This window comes from Sorex araneus, chromosome 2 (genome assembly GCF_027595985.1).
Source record: "Sorex araneus isolate mSorAra2 chromosome 2, mSorAra2.pri, whole genome shotgun sequence".
NCBI classification, from domain to species: domain Eukaryota; kingdom Metazoa; phylum Chordata; class Mammalia; order Eulipotyphla; family Soricidae; genus Sorex; species Sorex araneus.
In genome coordinates this window covers 365,929,026-365,950,549 of record NC_073303.1, presented here as the reverse complement: position 1 = coordinate 365,950,549, position 21,524 = coordinate 365,929,026, and the positions used below count along the sequence as shown (strand labels likewise).

The window sequence follows — 21,524 nt, the reverse complement described above, 5'->3', positions numbered from 1 at the left end:
TTTCAGCTCTGAGCATAACAGAAAACAGATGGTGGCTTTGTAATGGAGGCAGGTCTGAGTCTGAAGCACAGAAAATGCTTTGGGACTGAAGGAGGTCCCGGGACCTAGGAGAAAGGCTTTCCTGCAGGCAGGGTTTCTGGCCTCTACACCAGACCTCACCTGACCAGGAGATCCCATCTAGCACCTTCTCTGAGGTCAAGTCATTCTTAGTTGTATGACCACAGAAGTGAAAATATTTTCTTTTGAAAGAGGGGGGAAAAAAACACTTTTCCATGAAATAGCTAAGAAGACTGAGCATTCCAAAATTTCAGTATGAAGAAAATAAAGCCCACAAATCTGCATCTAGCTCTGCTAGATGTTAAAGATAAGTATTATTTAATTTCAATGATATTTGAATTTCAAAAGTAATTTTTCCCCACCCATCCATACTCATACTACATATGTGAATTAAAAAATTTTCTTTACTAGCTGGAACATGCTTAGTATTTGGGGGTTCTTTTCAGTTTTTATTACCACTCAGAGCTGATGACTCATGAAAGTAAAAATGGAGTTGCATTTTAATTTTTAAAGAAAAAATACCTCTTTTTTTATACTAAAAACAGCTTTTGATCAATATGAATCAACTTTGATAACATATCTAGCTATCAAAAAAATTAGTACCAAAAAATGAAAAACTTACCCTAAAATAAAATTCTTCATTCCATTTTGGGTTCAGCGTCTGGAAGAGAGAAATGATCTTGTGATATCTTTTACAAGCTTTGAAATATTAGCAGTTACTAGTACAACACAGTCGTTTCTCAAAACATCTTTCTTGATAAAAAAAAATAGCACAGAGATTTTAAAGAGGCAATAAAAGAAGCATCCAGCCAATTCTTTTGAGATGATTCTATAAATCAGACTAGACTGGGCGGGGATGCATTTAGGAACCAGGTGATGCACAGATAAGAAACCGCAAACTGCACACTACCACCCAGCAAAGATGCCAGAGACCGGCAGCGTCATCCTCATGAAAACATAAATACACCCTCTAAGAAAGAACACAGATACAAATATTTTATCAGGAAGGTTATGAACTCGTACATATCCATCAACCTGTCCCCAATCTTTTTGGAGAGCAAGAAGCAGGTGGCAGAAAGGGGGAACGTGTTTATTATTTATATCAATACTGAAATTTGAGTATTTGTATCTTCTATCGAACACTGATCAGATCATAGGATAAAAGGCATGCCACTTGCAAATCAAAAGTAACCTTTTTTACCCGCAAGTAACCAGGTTTAAAAACGTTCACCTCCTATCCTTTGACCCTTCTGTCCATCCATCACCCCAGTTATCTGTTTAAATTTGACTCTCGCAAGAACCTGGGAAGGACACTTATGTCCTTAGCATGAACAAAAGCTGGGCTGACAGGCATCCAGGAAACTAAGATGAAAAGGATACTGTAAGAGCAAGCACACAGCCCGTGCATGCACGCACAGCCATTCTCTGGAAAACACGCAGCTCTTTCAAATCACATCTCAATAGCTGAGCCTGAAAAATCACCACCTCACCAAAGGCTATAGACATTTTTCAGTTGGATGGCATTTGCCTTTGTCATTCTTAGAGGAAAGAGGTAGGGGGAAAAGAAAAGAAAAGAAAAAAAAAAGGTAGCAATGCAAGATGAAAAAAAAAAAAAAACCAAACCACAGACTAATCCGTGCAACGCTGAACTGGCATCAAAAAGCAAAATAAACCCAGCATTTTCCCCACCCACAAATCCAGTCCTGAATAATGAGGGTCCGAAGTTGGCACTCTGAAGCTGACCGCACGGGGGTGGGGGGGAGGCTGGAGGAGGCAGGGGGAGAGAAGTACCCGCCTGTGTAGGCGACAGAGGTCCTAGGGACCAGCCTCCCGAAATGAATGCAGAAGGGAGGAGGCACACAGCAGGTGAGACACAGACACAGCACCACGAGACCACACAACACTGAAGGGCCACGCACTCGACCACGAGAGGAGTGGGTAGATGCGGCTCTGGAGAGCATCTCGCCAAGCCCAGCACAGAGATACTAACCCCGAGTCTGGCTGTGAGCTGCTGGCCGCCCGCCTGGCTACACACCCTCCTCTCCCCAGGGTGGAGCAGGGAGGAGGGGTACCTCTCCTCGGAAGAGAAAATCCAGCGCGGGTGGGCTCCCCAATCAAATGGCCGGCTCCTTCTCCGCTCCAACCTTGCTGCAAGCAACAGACCCCTCCCCCACCTGGCTCTGCAGAAAACGGAACCAGTGACAGACGCCTAACAGCAAACAATGGCCCCATCCTTCAAAGGGATCCTCCCCGCTCAGCACAACCCCATCCTCCTGCCAAACAGAATCCCCCCCCCCCCCCACCCCGCAGGCCAGCCCCCGGGCCAGGTAGAGACCACCAAGCTGGCAAGGCTGAGACTTACACACAAGGGATTCTCGGGTTAGGGGCTCCGAAGGCACCTTGCTCTCCAGGAAATGCTTTTCCCCCCTCACCCCGCTGCCCTGCAGACACCTGCACCCTGAGAGGTGGCCAGGGTGAAAAAGAATGATTCCCCACAAAGAGCCAGGAGGCAGAGATAAGAACAGAGACTCTGAGGGAAAACAGGCGTCCTCCATAAAAGGCTCCCGCCTGCAGGACTCAGTCATTTCTGTTTTACAGACGCTCTGAAAACAGGGATGGGCAGACAGAGATTTAATTAGGGACAACAAATCTCTCCTGAAAAAAAAAAAAACGAAACCTGAAATCTTGGGGAGCCAAACATGTCCACGCACAAGTAGTTCGAGGAAAAGCCACGTGCTTCCCTGGGGCCGAGGAACTGGGGTGCAGCCCGGCCCACTGAGACTAGTCCCCTCCACGCCTCCCAGCTCCCACAAACCACGCCATTTCACCCGCCACACGCTCCTCTCCTTCACAGCTCTCGTGTGAAACAAGGCAGCAAGAACTCATCCTTGTTTTGCTCTATTTCTTAAAACGTCTGTTTTCCCCTGAAAGGGGGGAAAAGGATTTTGTGACTTGTAATCGTTCTCATTTAAAAATGCCATTTTTATAGTCAGTTCATACACACACATGTGAGCTCCCTTGAATTTTCAGACTTAACACTGAGGGATGCTTAAACGGAAACATATTCCCATTGGACGATGCAAACTTTCACGGAGTCGAAAGGCAGCATGTGACTGCAGTAAACGATGATTTGAAACTGTAAGGAGGCGCACCTACCTTCTTAATGGTCTTTGTCTGTACTAGTGCAAGTTCTCGGTTTTCATCCGCTACGTACAACGAAAGCTTCACGTATGGGTCACTGTAAGAAAATACCCAGATTTAATAGGACTATTTTTTCCATTTAGAAATACAACTAAATGGCCAAACCAAAATGAAAATGTAAATATCACTTACCGTTTTAGTGCATATAAATTCTACCAACAAAGCAGTAACAGTTCAATATGCCTAACAACTAATTTTATTAACCATAGAAACAATGTTTATTTCAAAGCCAAAGTCCTATAAAATTCCTTCTGCCTTGAAGATAATCTGCATTAATAACTAAAATATTTTATCTGCTGGTGTTATTTTTTCTTCCCTAAACAGATTCCCAAAAGACTACAGGAAAGACAATTAAAAGCCACACAAAATTTGCTCAGACTAACTCTAAGCAGAATCTAACTTAAAAATTTAGCACATGTCTTCTCTGTATTCTAATTTCTGCCATGTAATGGAATAAAAATTATTTTCCTTTAAGAGGTGATAAAACACCTATCATTTTACAGATTAACAGCAAAAAGGACCAATAGTACAGTGGGTAGGGCGCTTGCCTTGCACATGACCAACCTGGGTTTGATCCCCAGCTCCATATACGGTCCCCTGATCTCCACCAGGAGAGTCTGGAGCACAGAACCAAGAGTCAGATCTGAGCATCCACAGGGTGTGGCCGCCAAACAAACGATCATCAACAACAAAAAGAACAGCAATGAAACAAAAACCAAACCATAACCCGGAAAATCCAGAAAGAACTGCTCAGTGTTTGAGACTCCAATCAAGCCTCAATGAAAAGTCAGGTTTCCTGACCATCAGCCCCACAGTTCCTGCTATTTTCTTGGGAAACCAAAAGCTTTCAGCAAGAAGCATACTGAAATAATTGCTCACTGCGGGTAAGGGTTAAGTCCACACACACACACACACACACACACACACACACACACACACACACACACATCCTAGCGCTAACCTGGACCGCTAAAATCTAATAAAACTCATTTTACAGCAATATGAGATCAAGATCTCCTGGGTAACTGGGAATTCTGAAAAACTATAGAAAAGGCTTTCACAGTCCCCAATTTTTCCCTCCTCTAATTGCCGTTAGCTGTTAACTTATTTCTATTCATTTCATATCCTTTAGTGACTGTTCCAGGACTATTGACTCTTATTTTGCCACTTCCAGGATAGGCCCAAAGATTATAGGGTGTCCTACAATGCTTAAGATGAGGTCGACTATGATTTCATACCTCAATAAATATGCCATAACATTAATTTTTTTTTTACTAATGCTTTATTTTGGGTCACACTCAGCAGTATTCAGGGGATCATGTGATGTGGGGGTGAACCCAGGCCTCTGGCGTGTAAAGTCCTTTCGCTATCTCTTCCACTGCCCACCACAAAATTCTATTTTTTTTTTTTTTTTTGCTTTTTGGGTCACACCCAGCGATGCTCAGGGGTTACTCCTGGCTTTGCACTCAGGAATTACTCCTGGCGGAGCTCGGGGGACCATACCCAGGTTGCCAGGGATTGAACCCAGGTTGGCCAAGTACAAGGCAAACGCTCACCTACTGTGCTATCACTCCAGCCCCTGCAAAACTCTTTAAGGAGAAAACCTGTGACCAAATGATGAGATGTGTTGGGAGCAACAGGGTGCTCTCCACGAAAGAAATCCACGGTAGGTGAAAGCATGTTGGCACAGACAACAAATATTTCTTCCCCTAAAACGCACCTTAAACGGAAGTATAATACATCTTCGGTGACGGGCTGAGGAAACAACAGAACTTACATATTCTAGATACTCTCTAGTATATGTAGCATTTTCAACACTCTGCTTTGGGCAAAACATACGAGTCGATCCTTTCCCTCTCACCCGTGTCTCTCAGGGATCCGACTGAAGAACAGCTCACCGCCGCGCTCTGGCCCTCCCCTTCAGCGTGAGGACAAAGACGGACTGAGACCCAGCCCCAGATCAGGGTCTCAAGACCCCATGCAGAGCTTCCTCATCCAAGCCATGGTTGGGTGGCGTCGTGGGAGTCCCACATGTGTGGTTCTCTGATCCCGAGACAGGTGTGGGGAGGTTATGACACAGACTGCTAATCCCTGGCCCCCAAGAGCCCAAAGCTCTAGCAGGACCAGGGTGGGAGCCCAGAATGCCCATTTCTAGTCAAATCCCAGTGACCTCCCCCTTCCTTTTTTTTTTTTTTGCAGGGGGAGGTGGCTGGGGTCACACTCAGTGGTGCACAGGGTGTAACTACTGGTGGTGCTCAGGGGACCACGCAGTGCCAGGGAGCAAACCAGGGTGGGCTGCCTATAAGGCACGAGCCTTGACCTCTGTTCTCTCTCTCTCTCTCTCTCTCTCTCTCTCTCTCTCTCTCTCTCTCTCTCTCTCTCTCTCTCTCTCTCTCTAGCTCCGTGCAAACGTTCCCGAGGCTCACAGCAACCCCTCTGGGGTCCTCTGCTGCAGATGCCGCTGGAAAAGAGTGCGCTGCTTTTGCTACAGAAACTCCTTTTCTATTTCCAGCCACCCAGCAACTGCTAAAAAAAGCTCGAGGCCTGGAGTCTCTTATCGCCAGCGCAGGCTGTGAGCATGCCGTGGAGGTGGCGGGGGTGCGCCCTCAGGAGCCCACCCACGCCCAGCACCTCAGCTCCGCCCACGGCCACCACCTTCACTGCTGCCTGTGACGCCCCCGCAGGGAAGCGCCCGGTGCCCTGGAGCAGCCCGGTCACAACCTTCCCTTTGGTGCCCCTGAGAGTCCAGAGTGGGCACACAGGCCTGCAGGGGGCGCCTCCCCTTCCAAGATGGGGAGGGGGCAGGTTTGCACACGTCCGCCTGGGAACACAGCCAGGAGGTTCGGGGGAAGACCGACACGGGGCCAGGGCGAGAGTACTGAGGGCTGGGCACTGGCCTTGCATGTGAGCCCAGGCACAATTCTAGGCTCCCTGTATGTATTGTCCCCTATACATCACCCAGGAGCGATCCCCGAGTGCCAGCCAGGGGGAAGCACCACTGAACCCTGCATGCAGTACATGGCCCGAGAAACCAAAACCAAACCAAACCCAAACAAAGAACCGAGGAATCCTGGGTGCGAAAGAGTAGTGGCGGAGATGTGGGGTGGGGGGTGACAACTGCTCCCCCCCTGCACCATCTGAACAGGCAGGCAGACTCTGAGAGGAGGCGGCTGGCAGAGATGTCACAAGAAGACACAAGACCAAATGGGAGTTAGGAAGGGACATGTCCCCAGCCCTAAAGCAGCCAAGACGCATGGCGGCTGGGCCCATTTGGTTGTCCAAAGAACTAAGGCTGGTAAGAGTCTAACTGGCACCGGGGCTGGAGCGATAGCACAGCGGGTAGGGCGTTTGCCTTGCATGCGGCTGACCCGGGTTCGATTCCCAGCATCCCATATGGTCGGTCCCCTGAGCACTGACAGAAGTAATTCCTGAGTTCGAAGCCAAGAGTAAGTCATGTGCATCACCAGGTGTGACCCAAAAAGCCAAAAAAAGGAGTCTAACTGGCACCAACGCCAGCCCAGAGAAGGCTGGAGCCCACCAGAGCGACACTCCCGCAGGAACCAAAGGCGGTGAGGAGAACATGAAGGTGGACCCCCTCAAAGTTCCACACTCTTCCCTTGACACGGCCCTTGCAGAGGACCCCACAGGAACCCCCATCTGGGGGAAGTTTGGGAGAAACACCCGCACACCAGGCCCGCACAGGCCGGCGGGCCCTGCCCCCGCCGTGGGCCGCCCCATCTCACCTGGGATGTGTGTCTTTCTTCACGCAATCGCGTATCCTTGGCTGTCTACCTCTGGAGAGCTCGTGTTCTCTCGAGTGCATTACTCTCTTTCCTTCCTCATAAATCACTAAATAAAACCATTTTTATTTATTTGGGGGGCGGGGGAGGTGGCTTCCGAGTGTGCCCAGGAGGTGCCGGGGCCTCACCGGGCCTCTTGCCATCAGAGAATCAGCCGTCAGTTCAGAGCCAGGGCCTGAGAACGTGACGTTGCTCAAGCCCTACAGTGTCACTGGGGGCACTGGGGGCCTCCAGGGACACACGTGGTGGTGATGCCAAGGGCACCAAGTGTCAGCAGGAATCGATGCGGGCATGTTCCCTAACCACTGTACTATCTCCCGGCCCCAACAGAAAACGTTTCACTGCACTATTCATCTCCTGCAACTGTTTCCTGTGCAGGTGGGTGATGGGCCTGGTAAGAACTGGACAGAGGTCAGGGCTGAGTGCCCACTTCCTCACTCCAGCCCGAGCACCACGGCACCCCTAGAAGTTAGGCGGCGGGGTTCATTCCCACGCCAAGCAGATCGGGGGGTGGGGCTCAGGCAGAGGCTGACAAGTGCTGGATGGAGCTGGCGGGAGCCAGGAAGAGTCCATGCTGTGGCCAACTTTCTCGGTCCTTTCTCTGTCCCTCAGCCCTTCCCCGAGTTCACGGAGGCGAGCAGAGAGGAAAGCAGAAACTCCTCTAGTCTCCCCACCTCACATAAGCCACTGGTGACAAATATCACTACAGTCTGAGACCCCCAGGGCTCCAGCTTCCGGAGGGCACAGCCGCCTTCTCCCTCTGGTGCGGGGGAACATGGGCACGGGAAGCTGCGGGCTGGGAGAGGACATTAGTGCTTATGCAGGAAGCAGCAAGGCCGTGGGAAGAGCAATCGGCATCGACTCAGCCACTCACCCTGAGCACCAGCCTCCCTGGTGTCCCCTCAACTGCAGCCTGGCACCAGCCACAGTCCCCCCCCACCCCAGCACGCTTGAGCTGCCTGCGGTGTCCCACCCCCTTGGGCCCCCACCCCCACGATGGGGTGGGCAGGCTTCCTCAGGCCAAAACGTGAGCCAGGAAGCCCCAGGGAGTTGGCAGGGACCATGGGGGCAGTGTGTGCCCACCCCGTGGCACAGTGCCAGCACTGGTGACAGGGACCCCGGCTGGGCTGCTGGGCTGGAGTGACCTGGGGCAGCAGTTCCTGAGATGTCTCTAGGCCCGTTTCGTGCCACGACGGTGGCCGTCACCTAATTTCTAGCCTTGCTGGCCCTGAGTCGGAAGGAGGGGCCAGATGCCGGGGCTAGATGTCTCCTGCCGAGGAAGGCCTGAGATGGGATCTGCCTCTCAGGGAGTAATTAGCCAAGTGACCTTGGGCAGGCCACGTGAGCACCTCCACGGTGCCACCTCTGTAAGGACGGAGGAGGCCTGAAGCGGGGCGTGGCCACGGCAGAAGCAAGAGTCCAGGAGCCCCACCTTCTGCTCTCTGAAGCGCCACCTCTCAGATCCTGAACACATGCCCTTGCTCCTGAGCACTGCATGTCCTTTCCGGATCCCTCTTCTGGCTCTGTCAGCCTTGGGGGCCTGGAGCGCAGAAGCAGACACGCCCTGCTTGGGGAAGAGGCCTTGCAGACATCTTAGCTCCAGAACCTTCCTCGGGGGTCGACCCAAGGCAGCTCCTGGGAGAGGCAACCCTGGTGTTCGGCCCAGGACCCTGGGAAGCAGCGACCATACAGTCGAATTGCCACCCGGAGGAACTGCCTCACAGTAGAATGTCACACGGTGGAACTGCCTCACGGTGGAATTGCCATACAGTGGACCTGCCTCACAGCTGAACTGTCGCCCCGCAGAACTTCCTCAAGTGCAACTGCCAAACAGTGGACCTGCCTCACAGTGGACCCACCACACAGTGGAAGTTCGTCAAGTGGAACTGCCACACAGAACTGCCTCACAGTGGAACGAACTCACAGTCAAACTGCCACACAGTACAAATTCCTCACATGGAACTGCCATACAGTGAAACTCTAGCCCTGGGGACCCACCAGAAGACGCCTGGGGATCGAACCTGTGGTTCCTGCCTACCCTTTGAGCTGGGTCCCCAGTCCCTGGGATTCCATTCTCGCTTGATTACTCAGGACAGGGTTCCTTAAGCATTTTCCACATGCGACCCTTTTCACCTGGGGCTGGAACAAAACAATCTGGATTTACTATGCAGTGGAGGATGCATTAAGTTTTGGTTGTTGTGCCTTCAGAATCCTTTCTACTGCCAGAATATGAGACCACCCTTCTACCCCCAATTATTAGTGACATGGGGTTCGACCCACAGTTTAAGCCGCAAGAAAACTCTCTTTCATTGAAGCCTCTACAGTGAAACCGAGTGCTTAGGCCAACAACGAGTTCCACTCAGAATCGGCACCCCGTACCCAGACCCCCAGTGTGTTTGGGAAGGACTCGAGAAGCCCACGGCAGTTTGGGTTATGGGGGAGGGGTGCAAGCCACCCTGGTTTTCATGGGCGGAGCTGCCGGTCATTAGCCCACGAACGCCGTATACTTTTCCAACTAAACAGAAGGAAACAGAAGGAAGCAAGAAGACCACCCTCCTTCGCTGTGATGCACCCTCACTGCACACCCCCACCCCACTGTGTCCTTGGGGACCTCAAGAATCAAGTCAACGAATCCATGGTAAAGCAAAGACCTTTCAGGCACGAAGCCTGGATTCAATCCCCAGAACCGGGAACGCCAAACCAAGCCATAGGTGGCTGGAATCTTGGCGTCACCGGCCGTCTCTGTGCCCGTCGAGTCTCTTACGCACTCTTTGAAATGTGAAAATGCATTTTGTTGACTTGAGAATTGTAAAGGTTGGGGGGGGGGGTGTGAGGGAGTTGGGGCGTGAATCGTTTATGTGCTCATTTGGCGTATTTATTTTTACCGAGGTAACATTTTACAAGACTGTAAATGTTTATGTGTCTCAAAGGTATAATGTTACCTCACCACACCTACCACCAATGTCCCAACAGCCTTCACCACACTCCACGGAGCCCCGTCAGCAACCTCCGTTCTGTGGTCAGACTCCAAGCGTCTGTTCTCACTGGACATTGTCTGTCCCGGTTGTTGCTGTATAAACCTCCAGAGAGTGAGATCACCTGGTATTTGTCTTTCTTCTGACTTGTATCACTCCCGAGTGACTCCTCAGTTTCATCCCCATGGTAGCGAAAGGCAGGGTTCCCTCGTCTCTTATCGAGGAGGAGAACTGTGTGCTTAAGCCCCAGTTCTTTATCCGCTCATCTGTCGTCGTGGGGTGCATCGGCTGTTTTCCAGACCGTGGTTAACGTCAACAGCGCGGCCATGAATGTAAGCGTGCAGATATTCTTTTGAAACCACGCCTTGGTGAGCTATTGATAGATACCTAGGAGAACTGCTGGGTCAACTGCAGCTCTATTTTTACTTTCTGAGGCGTCTCTGTACCGTTTTCCAATAGAGGCTAGATCGACTTCCATTCCTGCATGAAGCCAACAGCCCTTTGCTTGTGGGACCACGTTTTGGGAACAGAACCAAACACAGGCGGTAGCAGGGTCTAACCACTCTAAGTTCGGACCTTCCAGAGAGAAAGTGGGAATGGACGTTGCCATCACTTCCTTTCTGGAAGAGCCACCTTAAGGACCCCCGGAGACCATGGATGGACACCAGTGTCCAGCTCCGATGGTGCAGCCCTATGAGGGGCAGCCATGGCCACCCCCAGCCTGACCCTCCCTCTCCCGGCTGTTCCTCAGCCCTCCAATGCTGCAGTGGCCCAGTTGAACCCAGGCTGATGAGCTGGTAGCCAAAGCCGGGTGTCCGCCAACGGGGCACACGCAACCTTCCCATCACTCAGCCCACAGAGACGCGAGGGTGGCACTGTGTGAGCAGCCCGCCACCCGGCTCACTCCTGGCAGCAGTCAGGGTGCCGGTGACCGGGCTCCACGCTCTGGGCTACCACGAGCACTGCAAAGCCTCTCGAAGCTGTGCTCGGGAGAGGGCGCCACGCCCTCGCGGCCCTCTGGCCTCTGTAGGGGGCAGCTCTCGGGGACCAGCTCGCTCTCTCCAGCCCTCCCAGGGAGGTAAGTTGACATTAGGTTCAGGCGACACCCTACTAGGTTCCGGGCCAGGAGAAACGCGCTGGAGACGATGCAGAGAAGGGCGGGCACAGCGGGGACAGGAGGAGCCAGGGCTCTGGCAGCTCATGGCGGCGGTGCTGGGCACCTGCACTCAAGCGTCCCAGGCCTACCTGGGCGTCCCCTCCCGCAGAGACGGGTAGGGGACACCTTCCTTAAGCAAAGGCCGGAGCACCCGCCGGTGCCTGCGGGCTGGGCCCAGAGCGAGGACATGCCCACACAGCTGCCATCTGGGGGTCGAGGGAGCCTCGGGTCACCACCCCTGGGGCTCAGCCCCTCGTCCCCTCCCCGCTCAGCTCACCTAGCCGTCCCGTGAGGCCCTTTCCCCACCTGGAAAGTGGGAGGGAGGAGCGGCTTCTCCTTGGTGAAGTCACCAGAGCGTCCAGCAGCGCCAGCACGAGGCCTGTCCCCACACGGTCACTGTGATGATCTATTGACCATCATGGGCACTGTGATGGGCCGAGGGGGCAGGCAGCCGCGTGACCAGCAGGGGAGTTGGAAACGCTGCCCGGGATGGGTCAGGATGGAAGGAGCGGGAGGATGGAAGCAGGATGGAAGGAGTGGAAGCACCGTGGAAGGTGGGTCGAGAGCTGGGGGGCAGCTCAGCCCCGTGAGCAGACCAGCAGGACGCAGAGTGCAGGCCCCGCCCAGCCCGTGGCCGGGACTGCCTGATGCGGCATGCCTGGCTCCACAAGGGTGCTGGGGCTACACCCTCTCCCCAGCCCCGGCCAGGTGGGCCACGACGCCTGCAGACATCCGGGATGTACTGCCAGCGAGGCAGCCCTCATTTTGCAGAGACAAGGCGGAGCACACGGGGAGGACCACTGACACACACCAACACAAACAAGGCGCTTCTGTTGGTCTCAAGTTCGTGCCCACAGGTAAGGGTGTGGGGCCGGGTACAGGCATGACAGTGAGCACGGAGCTCCGATCTGTATGTTTGGGTGGACACAGCACGGCCCACCTCCCCTGGGGCCCACGGTCCTGAGTCATCAAGGAGCGCTGCCCATGTCCAGTAGCTATCCCGACTCTACAGGACTCCCTCAGGGAGGACCCGGGGCCTCTGCCCCTGTCCTCAGGCCACACCTCCTCCCGATGGTTAATGAAATAAGATCCAGACCTCACTGGGGTGCGGATAGGGAGAGAGGGGTGTGGAGGAGTGAGACAAGCCTTCTGGGGTTTGCCCACTGCTCAACCTCCTATGACACGTCGAACGAAGACAGTCCTGGGTGACACCAAGGGGACAACGCCAGACCTCTCTGTGACAGACTGAAGCGTCGGCGGACAAGCAAGGACGGCGGGGAAGGCTAGTCCTCCTGCACGGCTGACCCTCTCCATCGGAGCCCACAATCACTGCCGAACCCCACGAACTACCAGCCGCTGCCATGGTGTCCTTTAGGGGCTCGAGGACTGAGAGACGCCAGGAGCAGAGGCTTCATTTCCCTATGAGGCCTCAAGTGGGAGCAGGACCGACATGGCTGGAAGAGAGCAGGGGCCTTCAGTGGATGACAGGTAGGAAGGATGGGGGGACAGCCAGGAAGCATCCAGCTGCCCCCAGACCAGGCTGCCCCCATCCCTCGGGGGACTGGCCACGCCACGGAGAGTGCTCCTGGGAAAGCCTGTTTGAGCGAGGGCTTCCTCATTCGTCCCCCCTTTGCCTATTATAGTCTCTGCGAACCATCAATGTGACCCAAAACAGTGACGCTTACAAAACTCTTCCAGAACAAGCAGGAAAATACCTGGAAGGTGTGAGAAAAGAAATCGGACTCAGCAGCCCTTGCAGTTTAGAGTGAGATGGAAATCTTTAACATCCCGTCAAAGATGAGAAAATAACAGTTTCCAAGAGAGGGTGATCATTTACTAGTCTCCAGTGGGAAAGAAATTGTTACGAGTTTTCTGGAAAGCGACATCAAGAAGAGCGTTGAAAGAGCTGATGCCTGTGATTCAACAAATCTATTTCTAAAGAGCGAGCCCAGAGAACCATCAAGTACGCAAGCAAATATTTATCTGCAAAGGATAGTCATTACAGCATCGTAAATAGGGAGAAAAATTAGAAGCAACTTTTCAGTCCAAGAGAGATGTGATTATAGTATCATCATATACTTGGGTATTGTAGGCCACAAAAATCATGTTTTCAAAGAATAGTTTTAAATGAGAGAAAAATCACAGCACAACAACCGAGAACTAAGCAGGACCTAAAAATTCAACTAATTTCCATGTCAGATCAAGGCAGTGGGGAAAAAAAGGAACAAAAATTAATAGCTGTTTTCTGTAGATGATAAGTTTACAAGTTATGTTTATTTTCCTCACTGTGGTTTCTATTTTTCCCTTAAGTTTCTACTGTGAGCAAGTATTACATTTTAAAGTATAAAAAGTTACGAAAACATTAATAATAGTCATATTTATTACTTCAAGTACAATACACTCTTTAGTGAGGCAGTGAAACTGATCATTTCGTGGCTCAACAACAACTCACCCAAAGAGCTGCGGATATACTTTTTTTTTCCTATATCCAAAGCTGACTTCCAGAGATGAACACCAGCCTTCAGTGAACTGCTACCTTCCAGCCCCTGCGATTCACAGGACGAGGCTGCAGTAGCCTCCGGGACAACCCCTAGCCCTTACTCACAGGAAAGCATGCCCACTCGTGAGACCCTCAGCACCCGGGCTGCTCTGAGACAGACAGTTGGCATGAACCCTGGAGACGTTTTGGACACGGTTCAGACAAGGTTCGGTTACTAGGAAAACTTACACTTTGCTGCTTCTCAGACCTCAGACGCGCAGGACTGAAATCTCTTCACAGACTGGCTGATTCCTCCCGCCGTCACTCAGCGACCCACCCAGGGGGCCGAGACCAGCAGGGGGCAAGGGTTGGGCGGTTGCCCATGTCTCAGTCACACCTCCCAGCTCCCGCTGGCAACTTCAGATGAAGACGTGCAGCTTCGACAGCCATTAAAAGATTGTCACTCAGGGGCCGGAGCAATAGCACAGCGGGTAGGGCGTTTGCCTTGCATGCGGCCGACCCAGGTTCGATCCCCGGCATCCCATATGGTCCCCCAAGCACCGCCAGGAGTAATTCCTGAGTGCAGAGCCAGGAGTAACCCCTGAGCATTGCTGGATGTGACCCAAAAAGCAAAAAAAAAAAAAAAAAAAAAAAAAGTTAAAAAAAAAAAAAGATTGTCACTCAGAGAGTCTGTTTAAGATTAGATCAGCCTGAGACAGCACAGGGGTGAGGACACAGGCCTTGAGAGCAGCTAACTACAGTTGGGTACACCCAGCGTGACCCCAGCACTACTCAGGGTACAGCCCCGGAACCACCAAGCCTCCAAGGGGTGGCCGGGGTAATCCTAGCCTGGCACTGCATCCTTGGAACTCGCACTGAACTGCCAGCCTGTTGGCAGAGAACTGCCAGGAGGGGCCTCCTGAGCACTCTTTTTTTTTTTTTGCTTTTTGGGTCACACCTGGCATTGCACAGGGGTTACTCCTGGCTCATGCACTCAGGAATCACTCCTGGCGGTGCTCAGGGGACCCTATGGGATGCTGGGATTTGAACCCGAGTCAACCGTGTGCAAGGCAAATGCCCTACCCGCTGCGCTATCACTCCAGCCCCCTCCTGAGCACTCTTTGGGAGACTCGGAAAAAGAAATGATCTATAAGCTTGCTCCAACCAACATTCCCTCCCTCACCTTCTGGGGAGTCCGTTCAGCTCAGAGGCAGGCTCTGGGGTCAGCTCCACCCATGTATGACCAGGCTCGGGGATGGCTGGGCGGCAACACCCAGGCGCCTTGCAAGCACGGAGCCTTGAGTTTGCTCCCCCTGTGCTTCCTAGCCTGGCTGCCAGTGGCCCCAGGAATCTCGTCTCAGTGCCCTGCAGTGCGCCCGGGAACCACCACTAAAGTGTGCCACCCACACCCCGAGAGGCTGTGTGTGGGCTCGGAGGCCAGGTGCCCAGCCTCCAGCATGCCCGGGGGAGCCACAGTGAGGGCCAGGACACGAGGGAGCCACACAGGGACCACAGCGGTAAAAGGAGTGGCCGCACCTCAGGCAGGCCCGAGGACAGGAGGCGCTGACCGGCAGACGGAGGCTCCCGTCTGTCTCTCCTTGTTCTCTCAGGCTCTGCCCACGCTGGCCGGGGCCGGGGGTGAGTGAGAGACGGAGAGGCAAAGGCAGAGCCATGACAGGCTCATAAAGAAGCCAGAAGCAGCCAGGCCTAAGTTTCAATCCCAGAATTCCTGGAATTGAGCACAGACACTGGAATTGAGTCACGATTTCCCCAAAGTGAGATAGCTATGGTGAGGTCAACTAAGGGTTATCGATCAGATGCAGGTAGGGAAGCCCCCATCTCGCCCCCCCCCCCATAACCCTTACATAACTCTTATGCAAGCCTTATGTAACTCCAACTTATCACCAATCAGCTAAGTGCAAGTAGTGGAAAGCCCCTCAGACTGCAGCCAAAAGGCTGGTCCTTGGAAAGTCTCTGTTATATTATGTTATGCTATAAAAGTCCTCACTTTTGAGACTTGGGGTCGCTCGTTCCAAGAAGGCTGCCACTGTGTCCGTGGCAGGACACAGGACAAGGGCCCTAGCTTGAGCTAGCTGAGCTAGCCAATAAAGACCCTCTCATAATTGCATCGCAACTTGTCTTCATGTGATTCCTCTGGGAGATCCTGGCCCGGTTTAGCAGGGGGAACAGCTCACCCCACTGGGGACCTTCCAGAAGCCACTGGTGGCCAAGGGCGGCAGCTAGAGCAGGCGAGATCGATCTCTGGAGGGGATTCGTGAGGCACGGAGGGGAAGATGCTTTAGCGGTCTCAAGCTCTGATGCAACAATGGGTGGACAAGCCCCCCAGAGCCGGGGAGAAGAGGCAGACGCAGGGGCCGGGCAGAGTGGGAACTTCGACATTGGCACCCACGTGGCCCGGCCTTGCACAGGACTGAGCTCCCCGTTGCCATAGCAGAGGGCTCTTCTGGTGTGACAGCAGGAATTTATGGTAAGTGTCCTTGATTTTATCATTGATTTATAATGCTATCAATTCATAGCCCATAAATATATAATTACTCTAAAGAGATGATTCTGCTCGTGGGTGGGAGTTTTAAAAGTTGTCCGCCCCGTCTGCACTTGGGATGAACTTCCCCATGCTCAGCTAGGAAAATGCTGACTTGAGGAAACTCCCTGTAGCCGTACTGATGAGACCCCATCGTGAGCATGCGCCCCCACATTGCTTGGGCTGAAGCAAAGTAACAATGAGCTGGCAGTAATGCCCTGTAAAAACAGGCTCTTGGACCCTGGAGCTTTGTTTAAGGTTCTTGGTGCTTGCCTCGCCTACACCCACCAGCCTGATCAGCCCGTGTGATAAAGACCTCCTTGGGCCCCTGCCATGGATCGTCTCGGTGTGCTTGATTAAGCGAACAACTGTTACGACACCGGAAGGAATGTTTAATTTCCACCTCAATGCTTGGCACCCCAATTATGGCCCCTTTAGGGGCTCTAGAATTCTACTCTGCCACAGGCTTCGGTACTGTCTTCCCCCCACATACACACACACTGGGGGTGGGAGGGTCTCAAATCATAGGGGCGGGAGCTAACTCAAGCGAGAGAATGCATGCCTGGCATGTAGGAGGCCAAATCCAAGCCCTGGCACTGTCCCACCCCACCAATATCAAATTTGTCCTCTTGTGAGAGAAAAAAAAAATCAACCTATTTTCCAAACCACTTGGACAAGACTTTGTATGAAAGTAAAGATGCCTGAAGCTGTCACTCGTGAATAGTGAGCACAGATCAGATAAACCACATGTGCACACTCACACGTGCACATGCACACCACATACAGGATATCTACAACCACAGAGCAAGAACGGGTGCAAATACAACCCAACGTGATCCTTCTAGAGACAAGGCGTGAATGTCTCAGATTAGCAGGTCCGGGAGATGGAGCGAGGGGCTACTGTGTTGAAAGTCGGAGGCCCAGACTAAAAAAATAGACACCCCCAAACCCTAGTCCATTGGTGGTATTGTCCTACGATTGTAGAAGTGCAGAGAAATGATACCACGTATAATTTACACAGGTAGCATTGATTTGAAATGGTCATGTGATGAACCCATGTGTCATGCGACATGAAATTGTCATGTGACAACAGGAATGCAGTTAACCATTCTTGGACTTCACTTGCTTAAGGATTACTCGCACTTGTTACTTTCCCAGGACTCGCCCGGGATAGAGTAAGCAATGACTAAAATCCAGACCATGCCCAGTTTAACCATAGGAGCACGAATGTACTAATACCAAGGATAGGTAAAGATCAAGTTCAGTTTTACATATACTTTCAATATTCCTAAAAAAACATTGGACAAAAATAAATCTATCATTTTCCAATTACTTCCATCATAATCTCAGACATGGTTTCATACACAGAGGAGTTATGCATAAAACAATTGTTTTATAATGTGCATACAGGGGCCTGAGAGACGGTCTAGGCAAGCCATTTGCCTTGCATGCAGTTTGATTCCTGACTACATGTGGTCCCCTGAGAACTGCAGGAAGTGACCCCTGAGCGCAGACAGAGCCAAAAGTAGCCCTGAGCACCACCAGCGATGGCCTAAACCACGCCCCCCAAATAAAATAAAATAAAATAAAATACGCACAGCTACTAACAACGTGCTGGTATTACAGAAAGCATTTGATCTCCGTCAATAAACGACCTGCTTGCATGGACGACAACAAATGTGTCCAGGAAGAATATCCCTCGGGTAATAAGGCCAAACGGTAACACAGACTTGGCATAAGATCTGCTACTTTCAAACCAGTACAACCGTTTGGTTATCAGCCTTTCTGGACTTTAAATACTTAAGTGGATATACTCTTTACTGAGCTAAAATAATTAGCATTAGCCCAGAACCATGTTTCCAAACAAAACCCAATATATCTCTGACAGCTTTACACTTAGTTACCCAACACCCCAAAGAATGAATTCATAGGTCTCTGGCTGATAAAGGTCTGGGTGAGCCGTGCACACAAAGGGCAACGGACACTGAGAACGGAAAGGGGAATTCCCAGGAGCGGCACAGGCAGAAATCTCTATGGTCACAAGTCACGTGCACTGATGGCTGTCGGGACGAGTGGCCCTTGCCCCCACCCCGGGAGGTCCCTGCCTGCCTGCTGACCGCAGGGTCCTGTGCTGACCACCAATGGGCTTCAATTCTTCAAGTCCTGTGAATCCCGAGTGACTGGATCCAAGAGCTGAAAGATCCCCAGAGATGCACTTCAGCAGCCACACTGGCCGACACGGCTGTTGAAGACACACGTTCGACTCCAGCAGGATCAGCAAGGAAATAAATGAGCGCCGGCTCTGCCCTCACCAGGCCAGAGCAGGCGGGCCGTGCTGGACACGGGCCAGGTGAGCACCAAAGGCATCGGAGTCACGGAGAACATAATCCCAAGGAGAACGGCGGCTGGCCTGGGCCCTGGCAACAGTCTGCTATTCCCCGCCTGCGTCCTGTCGCCGTCTCAGCCCACCTCTCCCCCCTCCCCATGGGCCTCACCAGGGTTTCCGCCTGCTGAACTCACTGTCCAGCGGTCGCAGGACGTGGACTAGGAGCTCAGGAGGGCCCCACGCTGAGCTGGGCTTCCCCGGGCAGGGCAGACTCGGAAGTTAAGAAACACTTGGGAATCCAGCCCTATTTAACTGAACGGCAGGGAGGGGTGGTTTTAATTATCTCTGGAGGAGTCCCGTGGGCGCTGGCAGGGCTGGCCCTCCGGCCCGGGGGCCTCCCAGAGAGGCACATCTGTGTAGCGGCCACGCAGAGGAGCAGATGGCCCAGCTCTGCCGAGCACGAGGGCCTGACGCCAGGGCCCATGCGTGGGGCACAGGGTGTTTCACCGACAACCACGTGCACCGAGAGCATCCCCACCGACACACGCACCTCTCTTCCCCAGCGCCTGCGCCTGCTCGGACTACCGAGGAATGTTCTAGACTCCTCAAGGGGGCATGCTAATGGCATCAAGGCGTCTCTGGAGTGAAGCCCCAGACTGGCCCAGTTCTCACATCAACAGTCAGTCTTCTCCCAGGTGGGATTTCTCCCTCCCCACGGTTTCTGATACCACCCGCCCAGCTGCAGGGGACACTGTGGGACCTCCCCCCCCCCCCCCCCCCCCGCCAAGGCCGTACGCTGGCCTGGGTCTCCTCGGAACACACAGGACACAGCTCGAACGGATCCACTGTCTGTGTGTGTCCCCCCACACCCCCACATCCCCCCGCTACCCGTGCTGAAGTCCTAACCCCAGTGCCTGGAAACAAAGTCTCACAACGGAGCTTTCTAGAGGCTTCCAAGGAGGTCCCTGGGGCAAGCCCTAGTCCTTCCTAGAAGCACAAAGACATGCCAGGGAGGACGCACGGCCACAAGCCAGGGGATGCTCTGGGCCGCCGGCGACCACCCAGAGCCCCGAAGAGCAAAGATACACAAGACCCCCCGTGAGATGCGAACTCGCAGCCTGTGCAGACGTAGAGGGACAGCGGGGAAGGGGACGCTGGCCCAGCCTCGGGCTCCGGCGGCCAGCGGGGCAGCACAGCAGACACCAGATACGGGCAGGTGGCAGATGGGGGCACGGGTGAGAAGCCACCTCTCCATGGGGACCACGTGCTGGATGACCCCCAGCCTGGCACAGGGGGTCTCTGGGCGTCCCTCTGGCATGAACCCCAGGAGCTCTGCTGAGACAGCAGGCCCCCGACCCGTGGGGCTGCAGGAGATGCCTGCATCATGTGCATCACGCCTGCCACGTGCCTCCTCCTGCCCTGTGACCCCTGGCACATCCTGGCTGCGTGTCCCAGGCATGGGCACCCGGGCGCAAATGGTGACACCTCCAGGAGAAAGCCACAGGCCATCCCATGCTTGTCACTGCCGCCAGGCTGTGTGTATATTGGGGGGGGGGGAGGGAGAAGGTCTCACGAGCAGTAATCTTAGGGGGCCTGGGGGCCATGCCAGAGAGGCTCACTGCTCAGTGCTCGGGCCCTGCGGTGCTGGGGACCGTATGCGCCACACCCAGTGGGGCTCTGGGTTACCCACGATGACACCCAGGGATGCCATGGGGGGGAGGTCGATGGAGCCAGGGGCACCTCTCTGGCCAAGCACCAAGTCCCACTGTCAAACGTGTGGAACCTCGGCGACTCGGTGGCTTATAACCTGAGCAGCAAAGTCTGTGCTTCTGGCCCCTGCCTGCCCGCCCGGGGCCACCCGTTCACACCCGGAACATGAAACATCAACACCACTGCCCGATTCAGTGCCCGGCCCGCATGGTGCCCACAGCGCCAGCCTGTCCGGTCGGGTGCCTGAGCTCCCCACGAGGCAGCAGGAACTGCCCTGTCGCTCCCTCCTGACTCTGACTCTGCGTCCCCAAAGCCCTTGGCACCCCTGCCCGCTCACTGTACTGAGTTATTTGGGGTCCCTGGCCGGGAGAGTGAGTACAGGTTGCAGCGTGGAGGGACTCGGGGCCTTTCCTGGTGACCCCAGGGCCTCTGGGCACGCCTGGAGAGAGGATGGATGGGGGGGGAGGGAACCACACAGTCCCTAAGTGATGGCTCGGCCTGGGGTGCTGCTGCCTTTCCCCCCCTCACACACCTCCCCACCCCTCAGAGAAACAGAGCAGGGACCCCCGGGGACCACAGCCTGGAGCGTGTGGAGCCACCCACTTGGCCATGGGAACAGGCAGGCAGGAGCCTGCATCATACACACACACACACACACACACATACACACACACACACACACACACACACACACACACACACGTCTATCCTGTCACGCTGTCGTGCACCGCACCGGGGCCAGCCTGCAGGATTTGGTGGGCCGCCTGCTGCACCGCCCAGTGCTGACCCCCCCCACCCACCCACCGTGGCTCAAGCTGGGCCGCTTCTCGGGGCCCCTCGGCAGGTGGCCCCGTCCCGTCCCTGCGCCCAGCACTCCTCCGCGCGCCAGATGGAGGAAGGAAAAGGCGACTATTAAAATGCCTCGAGCGGGCCACACCGCTTCCTCCAGCACGGCTGCTTCCTGGAGTGGCGGGCGCCTGTGTCAGGGTGGGGAGGCTCGGCCAGCGCAGGCCTCGGACCCGGGCGCCAACGGACGGTCCCGATCCGAGGCCCAGCAACGGCTGAGCAAGTGCCCCGCCTGACGTGACGGGGCTTTCCTGCCACCGCGTGACGCGACGCGTGTAGCGAGGGCCGGGGCAGGACGCTGAGTCACCGGAGCTGACGTCACCGCGTTTCTACGAAACCTCGTGGCATCTACCCGCTCCGTTCCCACTCGGCCCGGAGGGCCACAAAGCTGCCGCAGGCAGGCGATGACAGATGTCACGTGGCTCGGGTGCT

The 21,524-nt window shown here is 53.9% G+C and overlaps 1 protein-coding gene across 5 annotated transcripts in view; it reads right to left on the bottom strand.

Annotated features, from left to right (window-relative positions):
• The window catches only part of NEDD4L (NEDD4 like E3 ubiquitin protein ligase), a 271,293-nt gene that overhangs the window by 119,656 nt on the left and 130,113 nt on the right, over window positions 1-21,524 (bottom strand). For 4 of the 5 annotated variants that reach the window (XM_055127176.1, XM_055127175.1, XM_055127178.1 and 1 more), the window contains 2 exons: window positions 3,214-3,295; window positions 680-718 (listed from right to left, as the gene is read on the bottom strand). In XM_055127176.1, the coding sequence (XP_054983151.1) occupies window positions 680-718; window positions 3,214-3,295 (121 nt within the window). Of the gene's footprint in view, window positions 1-679; window positions 719-2,047; window positions 2,066-3,213; window positions 3,296-21,524 lie in introns of those variants that run through there. The other variant, XM_055127179.1, reaches the window with a different exon arrangement.